General features: G+C 42.5%; 3 protein-coding genes across 5 annotated transcripts; 2 read left to right on the forward strand and 1 right to left on the reverse strand.

Annotated features, from left to right (window-relative positions):
- On the forward strand, window positions 1-6,794 carry cd9a (CD9 molecule a). Of its 2 annotated transcripts, none has more exons than XM_070971917.1 (8): window positions 1-264; window positions 3,166-3,268; window positions 3,386-3,483; window positions 3,949-4,023; window positions 4,178-4,279; window positions 4,842-4,931; window positions 5,662-5,745; window positions 5,864-6,794. In XM_070971917.1, exons 1-8 carry the CDS (start codon window positions 196-198, stop codon window positions 5,927-5,929), a joined length of 687 nt encoding a protein of 228 aa, XP_070828018.1. In that variant the 5' UTR covers window positions 1-195; the 3' UTR covers window positions 5,930-6,794. The 2 variants fall into 2 exon arrangements, with proteins under 2 accessions (XP_070828018.1, XP_070828019.1); XM_070971918.1 differs by lacking the exon at window positions 1-264 and adding an exon at window positions 1,824-2,010.
- On the reverse strand, window positions 6,606-12,114 carry bbs10 (Bardet-Biedl syndrome 10). Of its 2 annotated transcripts, none has more exons than XM_070971916.1 (4): window positions 12,049-12,114; window positions 10,125-10,324; window positions 9,058-10,038; window positions 6,606-8,880 (listed from the first exon to the last, which is right to left on the reverse strand). In XM_070971916.1, exons 1-4 carry the CDS (start codon window positions 12,049-12,051, stop codon window positions 8,058-8,060), a joined length of 2,007 nt encoding a protein of 668 aa, XP_070828017.1. In that variant the 5' UTR covers window positions 12,052-12,114; the 3' UTR covers window positions 6,606-8,057. The 2 variants fall into 2 exon arrangements, with proteins under 2 accessions (XP_070828017.1, XP_070828016.1); XM_070971915.1 differs by having other exon boundaries at window positions 6,861-8,880; window positions 10,452-12,107.
- A 1,734-nt stretch (window positions 12,115-13,848) lies between these two features.
- syt1b (synaptotagmin Ib) lies at window positions 13,849-19,086 on the forward strand. Its single transcript, XM_070972016.1, has 9 exons — window positions 13,849-13,984; window positions 15,279-15,459; window positions 16,246-16,424; window positions 16,985-17,098; window positions 17,242-17,409; window positions 17,494-17,661; window positions 17,946-18,063; window positions 18,479-18,612; window positions 18,700-19,086. The coding sequence occupies exons 2-9, from the start codon at window positions 15,312-15,314 to the stop codon at window positions 18,904-18,906; spliced, it is 1,236 nt and encodes a 411-aa protein (XP_070828117.1). The 5' UTR covers window positions 13,849-13,984; window positions 15,279-15,311; the 3' UTR covers window positions 18,907-19,086.
- The last annotated feature ends 724 nt before the right edge of the window (window positions 19,087-19,810 follow it).

The raw sequence follows: 19,810 nt of genomic DNA on the forward strand, positions 1-19,810 counted from the left end.
GCCCTCGCAGTCCGTTATGTGTGGGGGCGGACCACTACAGGCGCGCACAGCACGACGCGCATATCAGAGCCGGCGCTTCGGTAAATAACCTCATTCTGCATACTGACTGTTATTTAGAAGCTCTTCTCCTCCACACTACCGTCGGTTTGAATAGCTGGCAGCAGTAGAAGTGTGATCCACAGCTCAAGTACCGCCATGGCTGCGCTGTCGGGTGGAGAGATGTGCATCAAATACCTGATGTTTGCCTTCAACCTGGTATTCTGGGTGAGTTTGAAACGAGGAAACGCATTGCTCTTATAGAAATTGCACATCCTGTCTGTGTTGTGTGTGCGTGCGTGCGTGCGTGCATCTGTGTGTGAGCTTTGCGTGCATGCGCATTCGTGTGTGAGAGGGTTACTATAGTGAATGAAATTAGACGACGTCCCAGATGCAGGATCGTACCGAGCGCTCACGGACAGTCTCGGTTACTTGATCGCAGTATATTCTGAGGGGCCACCGGCCACCACCAAACACAAAGTGTCCCAACGCGTGTGGAGACACAGCGGTCAGGAAGAATAATCCCCAGTGGCCAAGTGACCCAGTTCCACCGCGCAGACTACACTCTGGAGTTTGCGCGCACGGCATTTTAATAATTGGAACTGGGGGGCCTTCATTGGGTGGCGAATGTGACTGATATAATAATAATTAAGACTTCTGCTAAGCCACATGATTTGAAGAGGTGCGCATGCCAGAGAGGCAGCGTGTGTGTGTGTGTGTGTGTGTGTGTGTGTGTGTGTGTGTGTGTGTGTGTGTGTGTGTGTGTGAATCTTGGTATCCCATGTAGTCTATTTGTGTCCCGCTAAGCCTGCAGGGTGTGTCTTACTGTGTCCGTTTGTTTGATATGTCTGTGCGTGTGTGTGCGTGCGTGTGTGGTTTCAGATGGATGTTGTGCCCTTTTCTGAACGTTTGTAATTTGTGCATCTATAGATAGAGCCGAGGATAACTGTTCATTACAGGGCAGACAGGGGTTTCCCACAGTGTGTGTGTGTGTGTGAGAGAGAGAGAGAGAGAGAGAGAGAGAGAGAGAGAGAGAGAGAGAGAGAGACAGAGAGACAGAGAGAGAGAGAGATATTCTGGGTATTCATAAAATACAAAGAACAGCAATGTCAGTCATGAATAACTTAAGGTGACTATACAGTCTCTCAACCAAGCCTCACATCCACATGTAAGTGCAGATGTTTTCCAGGGGAGAGCAACCATATCAGGGTGGCTACAGCCCGCCCTTGGCAGCACCCCTGGGATTGAACAGGAACTGAAGATGTAACACACTCCAGTCACAACCCTGTTCATGCAGAAATCACATGACACTCAGATCTGATCGCAGCTCGGTCCGAATGCAACAAGACCGTACATGTGCAGCTTTGTGTCAGTGCATCAAGAGCAGGGTTGACAAAGATTGCTTTTAAAATAAAAGTAGCTTCTGGGAATAGTGAGAGAAAGTGGTTATATTTGAGATCAGTCCATTAACTGTAGTCACACACAGTTCAGACGCTAGAGCAGTAAATATCCTGCTAGGCAGGTTTTTCTAGAAAAGATTTTATGTCAACATGCCTCAACAGAGCCCTCAGAAAACACTGCATGTATGTATGTACGCATGCCCACACCACCTGCACACATGCAGGAGTTAAACACACAGACATGCATGAACATAGGACACCAGAGAGGAAGGAACATAGGCGGGAAATCATAACACATACACAATGGAGGGAAGGAGGCAGTTTCTCCAGCTCCTTTGCCACTCGCTAACAGTATGATCAGGTGATTATATGAAGGCGTGGTACTGAACAAGCTTTCGCTTTCCACCACTCTTTCCTCACTGGCACCATTACTGGATGCTTCACTTCCTTGTGGCTACAAGTTAGTTATTAAACACTCGCAGTGGTGCGCTGTGTAGACAGATTCAGCATGGCTGTCGCTGGGGGAATCAAGTGTGTCAAATACCTCATGTTTGCCTTCAACCTTGTCTTCTGGGTAGGTGTACTTTACTTCTTATAGTGTCTTATAGTGTCGTGTGTCTGGTAGACAGCGAGAGAAGTGGAGACGCTTCCTCAGCTCGTATTTGTGCCGTTGTGGTTTGCTCTAATCAGCCATTTCATTCACATGAAGGAATGTAAATAGAGAATCGACAACAGAAAGCCAACACAGTGAAAAAAGGGTCAAAGGAACAGCAGAGTACACACAGAAACATGACAGCCATCTTTCAGTCCAGCTCTCAAAGTTAAAAATTCACTAACACGTCTTTGCTGACGAGGCTTGTAAGTTGTAAACACATTGCACAATATGGCACTACGTGTGGACATTAATAGTGTACAGGTATTTCTGCTATTTTGATCACATGCTATGTGAAAAGAGCAGAATATATAAGAATTAGCATGCATAAAACATGCACACAGCTACAGTGTGTGTTGGTGGACTCATGCTGCTTTGCATCTATATTAAATACCTATCTAGTGTTGATGATGAGGGAATGTGTGAACATAAAAAAAGCAAACAAACCTGTTCTTTCTCATCTCTTCTCTGTGGCTCTCTTTTCTAGATAGGAGCAAGCACAGAAGCATACAAACACTGCACATACACACACGTACAAATTCACACATACAGCATATCATGCTCCCCATCAATGTGCATTAAAACCACTAGGATCAACATTTGACACCTGAGGACTTACGTGAGGAGTGTGGAGACTAGATACTGGTGTTGGTGAATATTTTGATATGCATTGAGGACTGCAGAGACGTCTTCCTGGACTGAAAACTGAACAGTAAAAAGTGAGAAGGATTCCAGACGAGGCCTGTCAGCGTCGATTTGAAATGATGAGCGGAGGCAGCCGAGAAAAGACCACTTTCAAAATCAGACAGCAGCAAGTTGATTGTTAAATGGCGTGGTGAGATCAGAGTCAGCTAATTGAGTTGACAAGTTGGGAATATGCAGAAATATGGAGAGGGCATGAAAAGTATTCTTCCCATCTGAACTTCTATTGATCTTAATTTCTCACTGTTACACTGTCTACTGTGATTTGTCTTTCTACTACACAGCCAGACTGCCAGTCTAGGAGTGTGCTTGAATCATTGAATGCTGTAATAACTAACAGTTAGTACTGCATTTCAAAATGTTTTTGTGTTTCAGCTTGCGGGCACTGCTGTCTTTGCTATAGGCCTGTGGCTCAGATTAGACCCCAAGACCAAAGGCCTGTTCGAAGGATCAGACTCTCCATATGTGTTTTACACGGGTGAGATTCTCTCAGACTTTAAGCAGGATTATATCCATTATCATTTGAGCCAAGTTTTGGATTATGTGACCTCTGCAATGCACCAAGTATGTATGTATCTCTGATGTGTGTGTGTAGGTGTGTATATCCTGATAGGAGCCGGAGCACTGATGATGGTGGTGGGTTTTCTTGGATGTTGTGGGGCCATCCGAGAGTCTCCCTGTATGCTGGGGCTGGTTCGTACCACTTTTTTATTCTTCACATGACTCTTCTTATGTTATTAACTTCTTTTGACTTAATTAACATAAAATCTTAAATGTATAATCAATAGCTCATGTCTCGCCGTCTAAGTCTTAAATATTTGGAGAGATCTTGCCCAGCAGCGCTTGGGCTTTTTTATCTTACTGGCCTTCACTTAGAAATATGAGATTGTCTGCCTTGTTTACTAAAAAGTATTGAGGCCAGAGAAGAGTCTCTAGATTTCTCTGTACTTGTTGCCTCCCTCCTCCCTCTCGCCCTGTCTGGCCCTAATCTTCTTGTACTAAATCTCTCAGGAGGAGGAGTCTATGCAAATTAGGTTCAGCTACACTCAAATGACCTTACTTGTTCACACATGCACGCAAAGGACATGTGCACATGCATGCATGGAGGCGCACATTTACACAATCAGCTAAGTTTAATTCTGACTTTTCTCTGTGCAGTTTTTCTTCTTCCTGCTTATCATATTTGCCATCGAGGTCGCAGCTGGAATCTGGGGATTTTCCAACCAAAACAAGGTAATGTACAAGTTTAAGGTATGATGATGTGAAATAAGTGTAAAAAAAAGAACATGAAGTGTTGCAGCAAGGGTTCAAAGGCACTATGAAGAGATGTTACTTTCGTCTGCCTCAGTGGCGTATCTGACATAACATTTTCGCTCCTGTGTTTCAGGTGGTGAACGATATCACTTCATTCTACATTCAGACCTACAATAACTACAAGACGACAGGAGACAAGCGCCTCAAAGAGACACTGCAGATGATCCAAATCGGGGTGAGCCATGTCTGGTCTGTTTCTGCTTCCCTCTAATTCAGCCTGACTCAGATCTTAGCCAAAAGGAATTTGGCACAAAAGGTGTTTCCAAGCAAATGCAATGTATTCCCAGGGGAAGTTATTTTTGTCACTCCACAAGATTTTTCAAAACTCCACAAGTATTATCCATAATGTTTATGTTGACTGCGAGTTGCAGATTCAGCAAATGACCTTAGAGGAAGAGTTCAGAAGATAAACATCAAGTGTGACCATAGAGCTTAAAGGCAAATAGCCTACTTTGCTTAGAGATTGGAGGGAAGGTCCAAGGTCAGAGCCGTGTCTGCCAGCACCTCTAGAGCTCACTAGTTAACACATTGTATCTTGTTCAATTGTGCATAAACAGTAGTGTAAAAGCATTAATGTGTTGTTGTGGGAGCTATGTGCTGTTACTGCTCCTTGATGAGCAACAGGACTTTGGGAACTAAAAACTAAACCATTTTTTTAACACTTCAAGTCAGATATGTGTTTTTCCATCTGCAAGTCACCTTGTTCTCTAAATGCATCATATTGTGCATGTTTCCAGCTGAACTGTTGTGGACCAACTGGTACCGTACTCGACGCTGCCAAAGACACCTGTCCCCAAGGAGAACCACTTGAGGAGCTCATTACGAAGGTACAACTACCCTGAATGTATGTATAGATTGGATGCCAGCACGGCCAGGTACTTCAGTCAAGATACAGAAAGAAAATGGTCCCTCGTACTGAAACACGACGGACCATCCACAAGATCTAATGATGCCAAACATGCTTCAGCTCTGTGAGAGCTCGGGCAATTACTGTATGTCAAATGCATAATGACAGTCTGACGTGTGTCACAAGGTTATCGGTCTTCCCTTTACAGACTAATTCCCTCAGCCTCCTTGCAGTGTTACTATGGCAACAATGGTTTACTGGAGCCAGTGTGCTCCCAGGCTGTCTGTTAAGTGTGCCATACCACAAGTCATTTTCAGCATAGGTTTAGAGGGAGCTGAAAGGCGCTGAGGAAATGAACGTCTTAAGTGAGAGGAAGAAAAGTGATGGCAAGAATATGACTTTGAGAATATTTAATAAAAAAGCTTTTGAGAGTGAATGCAGAGTCACTCGAGTATGGGTCAGAGCTGACTGACCAAGAGCAATAAGAAGCAGTACTTATATCAAATGTGAGTGGCATACGTGACCAGGCAAAGGAGGGGAAGCAGGAGGTGTCAGAAAGATGAGCAGATCTGGTGTGGGTCGGTTTTTTGGTTAGGTGTTCGGGGTACAGCTGTGTGTGCAGCTATGATTAAAAATAAAACTGTGTCTGCAGAGTTACCTCATATAGAGTAATTTTCCATCACAAAAGGGATAACACCTGTGTGTTGCAGAGCTGTCCTGACGCCATTGATGAGGTGTTTGACTCCAAGCTACACATCATAGGAGGAGTGGGCATCACCATCGGTGTTGTTATGGTAAATTGGTTCAACTGTAACTCATCAAATTCCAATGTCTGCTGCCCTGGAGGATGAACACAGTGCAGACATAAGATAACACAAACACAAGTAATGCTGCTCTCCCTCTCTGCTGCAGGTGTTTGGGATGATCTTTAGCATGCTCCTGTGCTGTGCCATCAGGAAGTCTCGGGAGGTGGTGTGACACCAACCATCACACCCTGAAGTACTTATCAATGTTGCATGATGTCATTCCTAGAGTCACATGACTCTCCACTGCCAACAGAAACACTGCTTGTTCAAGGGAGATAACCTAAGCTAGGCTGCGTGCAGATATTTCTGATTATTCGATTATACATTAGTTATAACTGTGCTGCTGACACTTAGGCCCACCTTCCTGGACCTTATAGATGCAATGTGGTTATCTGGCCCAACAATAGAATGGGTGTCATCTGTGCTTCAGTGGCAACGTAGTACAGAAATGTGTAATTTTGTGGTCATTTGATTGAAATTAGTGTTTGTGAACTGCCAATTATCTAAACAAAAGATCATATTATCGTATACTGAACACATTTCTCACCTACTGGCAAGAAGAGTCATGGACCAGGGCCGTCAAAAAGGCTCCCACCACTTTCAGCACAATACAGCACTAGCCAATGAAACTCTACAGTTCCATTCTCTTCGACACTGAAGTCAAACCATGGTGTAAAGTAGCCAACTGAATGCCGAGCTGTGAACTGTGATGCCTGTGGTTTGTTCCAGCTTGGCATAAGCGTAGCATTTCGGATCATTCATTGTGACGTTTCATTTGTTCCTTCCTTCCTCCATCTCTTAACCTGCCCTTTGTAAAAACGCCTTTAATTTTTTTTGTCACATATTGTAAATGTTATCTTTTTCTTATTTGTCAAAGATTTATACACATAGATGGTTGTATGGTACATGCACTTAAATGATGTATTTTATAATGTCCTTTTCATTTTACAGAGATTGGGTTGATTTTTACCATAAGCACCATGTTTTACAGAGACAAAAATTAATGAAAGCCAAATAAACCAAACTAACTGAGTTGATTCTTAGAGTATTGGTATTATATTATGGCAGTCACTCATGTCCACAGTGCACGAGTCAAATGAACTGTAAGTTCAAATTAAGCCTATTCTCAGCAGGTCCCTGAGAAAAGCTCAGTAACTAAACAAAATACACACTGTTAAATTGACACACTGCTTGACACTGCTTGGCGTGTAACATTTAGCTGGGTTGGTTATAGGGGGCATGAAAAGGTTAAGAGGGCGTGGGCCCCCTGAACAGACTGAAAACAACATTCAGGTTCTTTTCCTCATGCTCAGTGGAAAAAAAACACTCTGAATACTCTCCCCCCTCCTTCCCTGCCCTCTTTGATATTTGCGACCATCAAGTGTGACTCATGTAGTTTGATCCAAAACACAAACAACGGAGAGAACTGTGTTTGTCTCTGAGTTATCACATCATAATTAAGTTACGGAAAAATTCAAGGCAACTAGGAGCACACACTGATTACAGTAAACAGTGACCATTTATGTATGGTAGTGAGTCTAGTTAAATTGTAATGACTCACAATTTCCCCAAAAAGAGGTGAGAATAGGGTTAGTGTTCCTCTGATAAAAGCACAGGGAAGCAGACTTTGATTTGGTTGTTGACAGCTGGGTGGTGCCCTCTCACCCCACCCCCAACACGGAGATAACACTGATTATAAAAAGCAGCGTGTGTACAGCGTGTGAGACGATGCCTCTGTGTTATTCTGTGTGGATTCCTTTCACATAACAGAAATTGTACTGGCCAAGGGAAGAGGGCAGGGAAACTGAGATAAGGGAGAGAAATGCTGAAAAAATAGGAACTATGATGACAACTCAAGAGGAAAGAGGCCAACATCAACATTTACACTTTCACACTACTTCACATTAACACACAGTAGATAAAGACAGAACTATTTGATAATGACTGCACATTTTGTCCTACACAGAGATAATAAATCTCTTTTTTGTCGTTACTGTTATTGCCAAATCTAACGTTGACTCAGGACAGGATGGTACAAAATCACCGTAACATTTTATTGGCCTGCTATAACACAAAGTAGTATTGCCATAAAATGCAATTTACTATCTCAGTGAAAGCATAAACTTGCTTTACATATAAATATATTGTAGTGAGGCAAAAAATAAATGATATATATAAAATAAACTCCTGGAGCAATCTGCATTAAAGAGCAAATTATTTCCTTGAACTTTTGAATGATATCTAAGTAAGTATTGTGAATAAATGTGTTGATGGCTTTCATCTTGAGACACAATACAATCTCAGTAATCAGTTTCGTCCTCTGTGCCCTCCCAGGAAATGTTTGCAAGTCTGCGTGACTGTGTGTGTAAGGCAGTGTGTGTGCGCAACACAGTGTCCACATGGAGAAGACTAGAGAGACACTGCAGAACGGCCAGAAGCAGCTGGTATTTACAAGAGACAGATTCAAGGCCAGAGTCGAACATAAAAACTTCTGATGACATGTCAGCTTCTCTGCAACAATGCATGCTTTGTTTACCCTTACCCTCTACAGGACATTCACTGTTACCATGACCCCGTACAAGGACTGTGTTGCGTTCTTGTTTGTATACAAGGCTAAAAGGGTGGGACAGATTTTCAGTAAAACTTAGGAGCCTGGTTTGAGTCTGGAGGAAACGTTGTGGACTGTGGGAGTAAATCTGCCGGGGCACGCTCAGCAGAGCGTTTGCCAAGATCTGGGAAACAACAGGGATTCCTGCATTTGCGTCATCAGAGACTGAGCAACTGCGACCATGTTGTAGGAGGGCATGGTTTAAGAGAAACTCAAATGTCCCACCAGCAGGTATAACGCAGCCTGGTTCCAACAAACTCTGCTGGATGGGAGACGCACTGGGAAGCTGATTTTCCGTATGTAGAGATGTGCTTTTGTTTAACTGTATGCGCCTCTTTGATGGTGCAGCTGCAGTCATACCCATGGGCTCCCAGGTTGAAAGTAGCATGCGGATGGCATCTTGAAACGCACATGCATACTGGTCAGTTTGCCCTTCCCCTGGACCACAAATGACCAAACTACAGGGTTTGACCATGAGCCTTTCCTCTGAATCATGGAAAGCCACGTGGACATACCTGTGGAGGAAAAAAATAAATTCGATTTTTGACCTCTGTGAATCAAACTGAGAAAGAAAACACAAGTAATGAAAATCCTGTGTATTATAGGCATGTGTAATCCACAGGTAATTCCTTGTGACTCTGTATTTGCCAAGTATATGAGTGAGAGAGAGAGAGAGAGACGTGTTGTCATACCTATGGGCTCCCAGCAGTATTGGTCGGCAAAAGGTCAGTGTAGCAATGTGGTCTGGTTCAATCATCCTGCAGTCTGTGACAGGTCTGGCCCCGCTTAGCTGGGCAAAGAGAGACAGCTCATCTTCACTGATACACTCCACAATGCACATGTCTGCTTGTGCAGCTAAGGCCAGGACAGCTGCAGACTGTTTAACTGCAGACAGGAGCACAGAGACACCCAAACTCAGCAAGTTTGCAATGACACACTCTATCGACCTTTCTGCCCAGGCATTAAACTGCACAATACTTCCATCCTGCCTTGAGTTCTCCTGCATCCTTTGCTCTCCGCATCCTAGCTCCAGCACTTCTCCTGCACGAAGCAATTCTGGCTGCAGGTACTCAGTGAAAACTACAGCTTTCACTGGCTGGTGGTCAGTCTGAGGGCAGGCTGTGGCAAAGTCTCTGTGAATGACCTGCCCTTCAATCAAATGTGAACAACCAATAGGGAAGCCTGATACAGGTGTATGCAATGCAGGCAAGTTGTCATTTATAAACCGAAGTGATAAGGAAGGTTGGTCATTTTTACATTTCCAGTGTCTGAGCAGTTCACAGGTGAGGTCGCTGATAAAATCACACTGGGTGCGACCCAGTCGTGAATGAAAGAACGATGCCAACAGCTTCTGAACACAGTGATTGTTTGTGTGAGCTGGTGATTGTGTTTTTGCAGCAAAGTTTTCCCACGAAAGACAGCATCCATATGGGACCACTCCCATGGCAATGAGATCATCCAGCTCCTCCAACGCAAATGCCAGCAGTTCGTCAGCTATGTGTGTGGCAGTGGCAGCCTCTGCTGCTTCCCTGGAGTTATAGGTGTGAGACACATTAGCCTCTTTGCAGGCTGTGGTATGAATCATACGTAGTAGTGATGCCAAGAGTAGGATAAAGGTCTTGGATCCATCGCCTGTTACAGTGCTGTGTCTCAAGACACACTCCACCACCATCCTAATACGAAAAATACACAAATAAATCAAAAGAGGAAATGTACTCGACAGAGTATCATGGTGAAACAGTAGATGTACCTGTGTTACCTGGCCAACGGATGCTCCAGTCGTAGTGCTGTGAGAATGCGTGTCCCACTGCGGCTCAACATCGCCTGTCCTGTGTCTCGGGTGAACAGCACTTGTCCTCCTTCAGGGCCAAAACTGCGGAGGACGACTGACTCCAATACACACACAGTCTGCAGAACATGCTCGAGGTGAAGATGCTCCACCGGTTGCATCCCCACACCCTGGAAGGCACAGACGTGAAGTTTAAAAAGGGATAGGCAAGGGTTTCAACTTTCAATTACAAAAAAATACAGATATAAATTCTGCAAACAAACAACAGAAGCAGGATTTTAAATCTTAATGACTCACTCTTTGGATAAGCATCACAGGCAGTGTCCAAATATAGGTTTTGGGCTCATCGTGACAAGCAACAGAAGGGAACATAACAGACGCTTTCAAATATCACTGGCTCAAAACGCTACAAGTGGGCATGAAACTCTACAACTAACGCAGCAGAGTTGTGCTTAAGAAACATTTGACAAATGGCAGGTGTCAATTCTGGATCTTTGCTTAAATTTCAAGGTCCATGTTGTCAGTTTTAAATGTCATTGAATTACTAGTGCTTTGAGAAAGCCTGACTTTTAACTGCAATTTAATGTCATCATCTGATCAAGTGCTGCTACACAAATTAACATCAAAAACTTCAAAATATACAGAACAGACCTGCCATATTAGCGCCTCAATCTTGATTCCATACAAGTGTGCGTGATATAAAAACTGTTCTGGTTAACTGGGGAGGATAAGTTAGATTCATGTCTTCTGTTATTCATGCAAACTGTCATTTGGAATAACACACTACACCTCCTCTGTGGAAAAACTAAATATGTACTGGTTTGTCATGGGTAAAAGACACGAGAAGGGAGTATCGGTCGGCTGGTAATCGGTAGTCATCGTACAGCCTCACGTTTCGTTCAAGAAGTCCCTCAAACATTGAGTATTCAATCATAGCTGTTGCCGTTATAGCTGTTTGGAAGTTTTTTTGTCTGTTTTTTATTTATTTCTTGGTGCCGTGTTCTGACATTTTTTTGTTTCTATAGTGGGTTATTTATGGGTAGTTCACTTTATCATGTGTAGTGTAGTGTAGTTATTTTCTAATCTTTGTTTTATTCTGCATTTTATGGTCTAATCGGTAAAGCAAGATTTATTGTGTTAAACAGGACCCCCGGAAGACTAGCGACAACTTTCTGGAAGCTAATGGACATCAATCAAAGAATACAAAAAGATAGAGAATGAGTGTGCATTACTTATATTTTCTTCAATATTGTCTGTTCACAGTATTATATCCATGTTGCTTGCATGAACTTTCATTCATGCAAGCAACATGTATGATAGTTGAATGGAAGCGGACACTATAAATCCATCCATCCATAACAGACTTTGTTATCCTACAATTTACAAATTGGATCAGACTGCATTAACTTGTGTACTTTACATTGAACTAATTCCCCGCTACCAGTTGTAACCATACACACTTAACAAGGACTATCCTGTCCATCAACCATGAATACATCTCTACAGGAACATACATTAGATTACATACATACACTAAAGTACGGTACCAGAGAGTACTGCGTGTTTCATAAGCCTGATTGTCAGTATTCGCTTCACTAATCCTGCTTTGTGTGCGTTTCTTTTGATGCATATTTTCACGATTCATCATTTCAGTATAGTTTACTTTGCTAGTCGGTGAACTCAATTCTGATCACACCTGTTAGCTAAGTTACGGAGTTACGGTTAGCATCTGCTAGCTAAGCTGTTAGCTGAACCAATGCAGCATTTCGTCAGTGGCTGCGGTGAGCTTACTGAATTACATACCATAGAAATGACATCACAGCACTATTTTACAGCTGGCAGAAAAAAAACCCTAATTTCCAAGAACAACAAGCTTTAACGTTAGAGCACTTACCATCAAACCAACAAGAACGCTTTCTCTGTATCCTAGAGACGAGGCTTCTTCTGTGGTTTGTAGCGGAGATGTAATATAGATCAGAAATGATTACTGCCACCTGGCGTGCGGACACGTGAGTTGCTTTTCTATCCCTAAAACCAAGGACGCGGCTGCTCGTGTAGAAGTATGAAGGGATGATGGTGAAAGTATTGCATTAAGTATATATTTATGATCATTACCTTGTGAATATGTACTCACTGCATGTGGGGTTGTTGTGACTGTATATACCAGTTGGGATGTTTAACATGAACAATTTGTCTGTGGACATAATTTGTCCTTTCATAATCTCCCTGCCTTCACAGGGCTAATAATAGTGGTGCTATGTGCAGAAAAATGTAAGTAAGCAAACACACAACAACAGGCCTCTGTCACAGAAGTCATAGTGAAAGCACAGGTGTAAACAATAAAATGAATGACAGCTAAATTCCATTTAGCTGCTTCACTTTCTGGGTTACTGTGCTGGTGTGAATGCTGGCAAACTGCTAAAGCCATCATCAACGTTATTAGCAACATCTATGCTTTTCCTACTATAAAAAGTCAAAATGTCTGCTGTAAAAAAGGCTTTTGGTCAATGTTTACAAACTTTGTACAAAAAGTTGTGCATTGCTTTGCACTATGCATCCATTTATCAGAGATATTCAACAGTGGTTGTGTTCAGAGCTAATTAGCCAGCTAATGATACCAGATATTAATTTTTAACAGGTTTCAGTCATGTGTCATTGATTGTGATAACTGCTTTGCTGCCTGAACTGTCTCGTTGTGATGTTATATGATGTGAATGATGTGATCTCAGAAATCGCTTGTAAAATAGATCTCACTTTGACATCCTCAATAAAAGAAAAAACTTAATCTTTCTACACACATAAATGCGCTGAGGCCAAAAAGAAGGAGTCAAGATTCCAACAGGGGCTTGAGTCAGCTGGCCTCCAGACTGTCACAAAAATGATAAAACTGCACACTTCAAGAAATGATAATCACAACTGATCTAAAATGTTTGTCGTAACCACAAGGAACACCTAGTGTACATTTCTATACATCACAGACAAAGGTTATCTCGAGCTCCCTCTCCCCTGCCCGTCTCTCTACCGCCTCTCGTTCCCTGTCTCATTCCTCCTTCTGTACAGTACCTCTGCCTCCGTGGTACCTCAAGGTGAATGGGGCGGGGCTGGAACTTGATCCCTGTGTTGCTGCAGAAACCACATCCTAAGTTTCTAAATCAGGCAACATCATCTATACATAGACAGTATGAGACAGTTCTGCAGCTCCTGCCAGATGTACAGATGCACACACACCAACGGAGCTGTCCACTCTGAATGTAAATGTCCTCTACTGCTGAACTCTCACTATGCTAACGAGCCTTTAAAAAGCCATGTCACTACACTGATGAATATGCATCAGTGGCCCGGTGAGGGTGACCTGTAGGGATGGGACAGAGGTCACGAGAGGTCGGGCATCAGAAATAAGCATCAGCTCTCCCATGAGACCTGAATGGACAGAACACATTTACCCAAACACGGAGTAGGCGCGCACACACACACACACAAACACACACACACACACACACACACACACACACACACACACACACACACACACACACACACACACACACACACACAGGGAAGCAACACAAGATGACCGGGCTGCAATGCCACCTATCCCAACCGCATCTTGCCGTACCCTCCCTCTCTTTGTCTCTCTCTTGATCCAGCTTTCCCACACCTGCACTCATCTTCTCGCCTAAGAACTGATGAGACTCAAAAACTCTCTTACCTCACTCTTTTCCTCCACCTGTCCTGCTCTCTCTGGTCCTGTCAACTTTTCTCTCCCTCGTCCACATCTTGGTTAGGAGTAGGAGTACCTGTGAATTAGCACATCGCTGCTGGGAAGACAGGTATGTCTCTGGGTCCTTTTGATTTTTTCCTCTTTGTTTCACTGATCTTATGCACAGAAATAATATTAATCATGTTGGTGCAGGTCGTTATGTTGTTTACTGGATACAGGCTGAGGTGCAACAACACAATCGTCAGATTTATCAGTTTCTAACTCCAGTTTCAGTAATTTTCTTCTGAAGGTTGAGAACATTTCAGATTTCAAGCTAAAAACAAAGCTGTTTTTTGTTTTAAACTTGCCATTTTTGACTTGAGAACTTTGATCTTGCAGTGACATTGTATTTCATACACTGTAATGAATTTGCCACCTTTTTAGATTTGGTGGAAAAAGAGCTGAAGGGGACCATGTGGTGTGAAAACTGAGTCATTCATCATCATCTCTGCCGCAAAAATGAGGGAAAGATGATAATTTATGCATTTACTTAGTTACACTCTCACAAAAGCACATCATAATCAGAAATATTGTTTAAAACATTATAATATATACACCAGTATAACATAATAAATTATAACATGGTCAATATCAGAGGACCAGAGAGAGTGAGACATACTGTTCTGTTGGCCATCGCTATCTGAGGAATACCGAGTTACCTTAAATTGATTGTTTGATCACAGCGTATCAGTGGTGGCTTCTGTTTGTCTTTCAGGAAAAAACAGGGAAGAATCCTGAAAAAGCAGACATGAACTGAAACCAGTGTTCGCTTGGGTGTGCCATGACATCTGCTGACTCAACCGCAGACACTCAATACCTGTGATGTTTGCAGAATGAAAAATAACATCAAAACATTTTTGCATTTGGGAGCCAAGTCCGGGCAGCAGGACCTTTCTCTCATATACCTGCACTGATCATGACCAAGCACAACATTCTCACCTCTAGCAGCTCACCGTAAAACAGCAGCGGTCCACGTGTGATGCTTCGACTTCGCTTCTTCCCTTCCTCTCCTCCATCCCTCTCCCCCCTGCATGTCAGCAGGTTTGGCAGAGACAGCGGCTTGCATATCCTGTGTTCGAGCATTAGTGCCAGGCCAGCAGAAACAGGAGAAGTCATCTGACACTGATGGTCATACAGCAACTGGAAGATTATTGCTTGCAAACTTGAAGCTTGAAACTCTGCTCAGGCGTCTACGTGTGTTTATGTTGTTTCTTTGGATACTTCCTCAAATTTGATTTTGGCACTTTTGGAGGGCCTTTACAGATGTGCCTATTTCTGTTTTGTTGTATGGAACGTCACCTTGTTCATGTTATAGTTTTGTTCAGGCTAAGCTATCATTGTCTGTATTTCTGTCTTTCTACCAGTTTAATTTTGGATCTGCTGTCACTCCTCAAATAATGACTGGAAACCGCCGAGCTGCCCCGACTGCACCAGGCACCCCTGCTACCCCAACCCACTTGCCAAATGCAGCAACTACCCCAGACCAAAAACAACCTGCAGGCCACAATCCCAACAAATTCATGGGTGACCTACACAGTATCCACAGTGAGTTAGACACCTGACTCATTATTCGTCTCCATGGACCTTTAAGCGGATGCTGTATAACTTAAATGTTCCGGAATGGTGCATCCATTAAAAACTGCATCTTGAAAGATGTTTGAGTTTAATATCCGAGCACCAGAGACAGGTATAAGCCTGGAGGTGGTCAAGCATGTGAGGCATCAAAGTATCATCTTGTTTAAGGAATATAAAGGAGATCAAACTTTTGGCAAATCCAGTAAAATGTCAAGAGATTTTAGTTTAAATCTCTAAAATTGACTTGAATAAAAGAGATGAAGTTTAAAGGATACTGTGGAAATACTGGCAGAAGTGCAATATCTGGTCGCCTTCTCTTTTGTGGCAGTTATTGCTTTTCATTAATTCAGACATGACAGAGTTGTGGATGCATACCACTTGTAATGCTATGTGCATGCACTGTATATTGAATAATCACAATGAGAAGTCATAAAAGAACAGCCTGCTGTATTTGAGTATGTCACATGATATCACCATCACATATGGCTTCAACGATGCTTTAGGACAAGCAGAGTACATAGGAGATGGACACATGATAACAACTTACAAAATATATGTATTCTGATACCAGACCACAGATTGGAATCAGTGCCTCTCTGACCTTCCTTTCCTTTGTAATTAGGAAAAAAAGGTTTAATCCTGAAGGAAAACTCAAGGGTTAACACTTTGAACACGGTATTCAAGTGGCTGACTAAAAGTTTATGTAAATTAATTGTGTATCATCGATGTGTGTGCGTGTTTCACGTGGATTTGCAGTGCCGTCATGGGCTGCTGCTGCCCTCTGCATCGTGAGTTTGTGTGTGGTGCTGTCGTGTGCCGCATGTGTGTGGAAGAAGTGTTTGAAAAAGGACAAGGACAAGGAAAAGGACAAGAAAAAGGGAAAAGAGAAGAGCAAGGGAGATTATGACACTGAAATGGATGGAGGTTACACTAAGGTACACACACACACACACACACACACACACACACACACACACACACACACACACACACACACACACACACACACACACACACACACACACACACACACACACACACACACACACACACACACACACACACACACACACTCTCCCCCTGCAGATGTATTGTCCTTGCAGTGTATCACAGTCTTGACATCGGGGTCACCCAGGAGTAGTAAAACTGTCAGCGTGTGTTAAAACTAATGGATGTTTTGCACTTTGCTCATGCTGTCGTAAAGGTGGAGGTATGAGAGGAGTTGTCTTGGAGTCTTGCATTGCCTTTAAGGATCCAGGTCACATTTGAACATACTGACAGTGTAACATTTCCCCCTTTAAAACATAAATAAATGTTAGACGGTAACACTATCTTTGTTTAATTGCCTCCGGCTGTGTAATGATAGTAATGATATACAACATACTGTAGGAACACAGCACAAGTAGCTGCTCCACAAGTTGTGAGGGTTCTCTTTGATTACTTGTAAAGCTATATATTTCACCTGCATGTGATGTGTGTCTGTGTGTGTGTGCAGCCGCTCAAAGATGAAAGCAACAAAGAAACAGAGCTGTCAGATAATGAGCCCAAGGAGGAGGAGAAGCTGGGCAGGCTGCATTTCACATTAGACTACAACTTCACAGATAATATGGTGAGATATTGCTATTCGCGATGACATGATTTTGCCCACCATCTGCCAACTCTAAAATGTCACATTTTAATACCTTCCTCCTCTCTGTAAATTAGCCAGATTCTCATCTTGTGTTATTACTTTCCTTTGCTATCACTTTCTAGCTGGTAGTAGGCATCTTGCAGGCTGCTGAGCTTCCTGCGATGGATGTGGGAGGTAGTTCTGACCCTTATGTTAAACTCTATCTGCTCCCGGACAAAAAGAAAAAGTTTGAAACCAAAGTTCATAGGAAGACCCTGGAACCCAACTTCAATGAGACTTTCACCTTTAAGGTAAATTAAAACCAAAAATAAGAGTTAATTATCACGATCAGCACGTGACATATTCCAAATGATGGTGTTTGATGTGTGCTGTAGGTACCGTACACTGAGCTGGGTGGGAAGACGCTGGCGATGACTGTGTACGACTTTGACCGTTTTTCAAAACACGATGCCATTGGTGCTGTGAAGATCCCGATGAGCAGTGTGGACTTCAGCCAGTCTCTGCAGGAGTGGAGGGATCTGCAGAAGGCAGAGAAGGAGGAGGTGGTAACACACTGTGAAGCAAATTTATTTCGTTGTGCTTGGAGAACAAGGTTACTGATGCTTGATGTTTCTTTGGCTGGAGTTAATTCAAACTTTCTTCTTTTGATATTTATACTTCATTTCAAAGGCAGATATGCTACAAAGAATAGTCACCCTGTTTTTGAAGCAACTCTATCTCTGAGGAATTATTTCAGCTTCAATATTTTTTAAATGTACTTGTGAAGCCATGCTTAAGTTATTAGAAAAATCCCCAACAGCATACTCACGTCTTTTCTTTGCATCAGAGTGAGAAGCTGGGCGACATATGCTTGTCCTTGAGGTACGTGCCCACTGCAGGGAAACTGACGGTGGTGATTCTGGAGGCCAAAAACCTAAAGAAAATGGATGTGGGTGGATTATCAGGTAAGTCAAATAGAAAAGAAAAAAAAAATTGGTTCAAATTAGATTTAAATTTAAGCTCCACATCAAGTTGCTTTTCCTAACGTGCTGGAGTTTTTTGTTTGTTTGTTTTGTTTTTAGAGGATATTGTAGTGCCACAATACAGTAAAGCTTTTCAAAATCTTCAATAAGAAATATATATATGTCAGAATATGAAACAGGTGCACCCTAAATAGCCCAGGTTTGTTAACCATGGCTAAGCATTAAAGCCTTATAACATGTCTTTAAGTGGTGTGTCCACTTTCAAGCAGTTTCTATTTGGGGAAAACTATCGGGAGCAACTACAATAGATGTTGTGTTTCACTGATGGAGTTACTGCATCACTGCCAGGCTGCTGGTCTGTTCCTTTGCCATAAAACCTCTCTGTTCTCTCCATCAGACCCTTATGTGAAGATCCACTTAATGCAGAATGGGAAAAGACTCAAGAAAAAGAAAACAACGATAAAGAAGAACACTTTGAACCCTTACTACAATGAGTCTTTCAGCTTTGAAGTGCCATGTGAACAGATAGAGGTACATATATCTAAATGCACAAACACACAGATGCAATCAAAGAGAAATTCATTCATTTTCTTTGTGTGTGTCTATTTTCACTTCTAGAAAGTGCAGATAGCAGTGACTGTTCTGGACTACGATAAGATTGGGAAGAATGATGCCATCGGGAAGGTGTTGCTGGGTGGTAACAGCACTGGGACTGAGTTGTGCCACTGGTCAGACATGCTGGCTAACCCACGGAGGCCAATAGCCCAATGGCATAGCCTGAAACCGGAGGATGAAGTCAACACACTAATGTCAAACAAGAAATGAAACCATGACCTCAGTAGGCTATGAATCCTTGCAGCATTTACCTCAGCTACTTCTAATTTATGTTCTTACCTCTCCACTGATTCCCCTAAAAAAACCTTTTAAGCCACTTAACTATGTAAGTAAATCTACCCAATAATACCCTGTTTTACCCTTGACACTATCCAAGTCACCCTTATGGACTTTAAGCCTTCTTCCATAAGTAATTCCCTTCTCCTGCTTCTACCGAAACTGCTACAAAGAGTTTTAATGAAAGATGTATCACAATGTACAGAGCTATTAAACCAGAAGGGATTTTTTTAAACCTTTGTACGGTTTCCTTCTGTTCTGTGCTGTTCAACAACATGCACGCTACACCTGACATGAACATGATTAACCTGTAGAGGGAGACAATCCAAAGGATAATGAAATGAGATCCTTTCATCACTGCTATTGGTCTCTACCTTACTCTCATGATATTCCTTTGCTGGTTAAATAATTAGTTGTCAGTTCCTTAGGTTGTAACTCATGTACTCTAATTTTCCTTCCTTACAATATGAATGATAACTTGTAAAAGCTCAGAAAGCACACTGATTATGGTGTTGGAGCACAGCCTAGAATGAAAGCGAATGCCAAGATAAACGCTTTGGCATCATAATTTATAAACAGGTCTCTCTGTAACATCACAGGCCAGAATCACATCAAGAATATGATCAAATATTGTTTATCTATTATGGAATTATGAAAAAGGCCTATTTCACAGCTGACATTTTGACTTATGATCACGGGACAAGGAAAGCCATTACTGCCATTGACTTTCAGTACATTAATAGCTGAATTTCATTCAAGTGTCCTTGTAAGACATTACAGTGTGGCAGTGACGCAGCACGCACAAAACCAGAGCCCTGAAACGAAAGCAATTAAATGG

The sequence above is a fragment of the Chaetodon trifascialis genome, chromosome 10 (assembly GCF_039877785.1).
Source record: "Chaetodon trifascialis isolate fChaTrf1 chromosome 10, fChaTrf1.hap1, whole genome shotgun sequence".
Lineage (NCBI taxonomy): Eukaryota > Metazoa > Chordata > Actinopteri > Chaetodontiformes > Chaetodontidae > Chaetodon > Chaetodon trifascialis.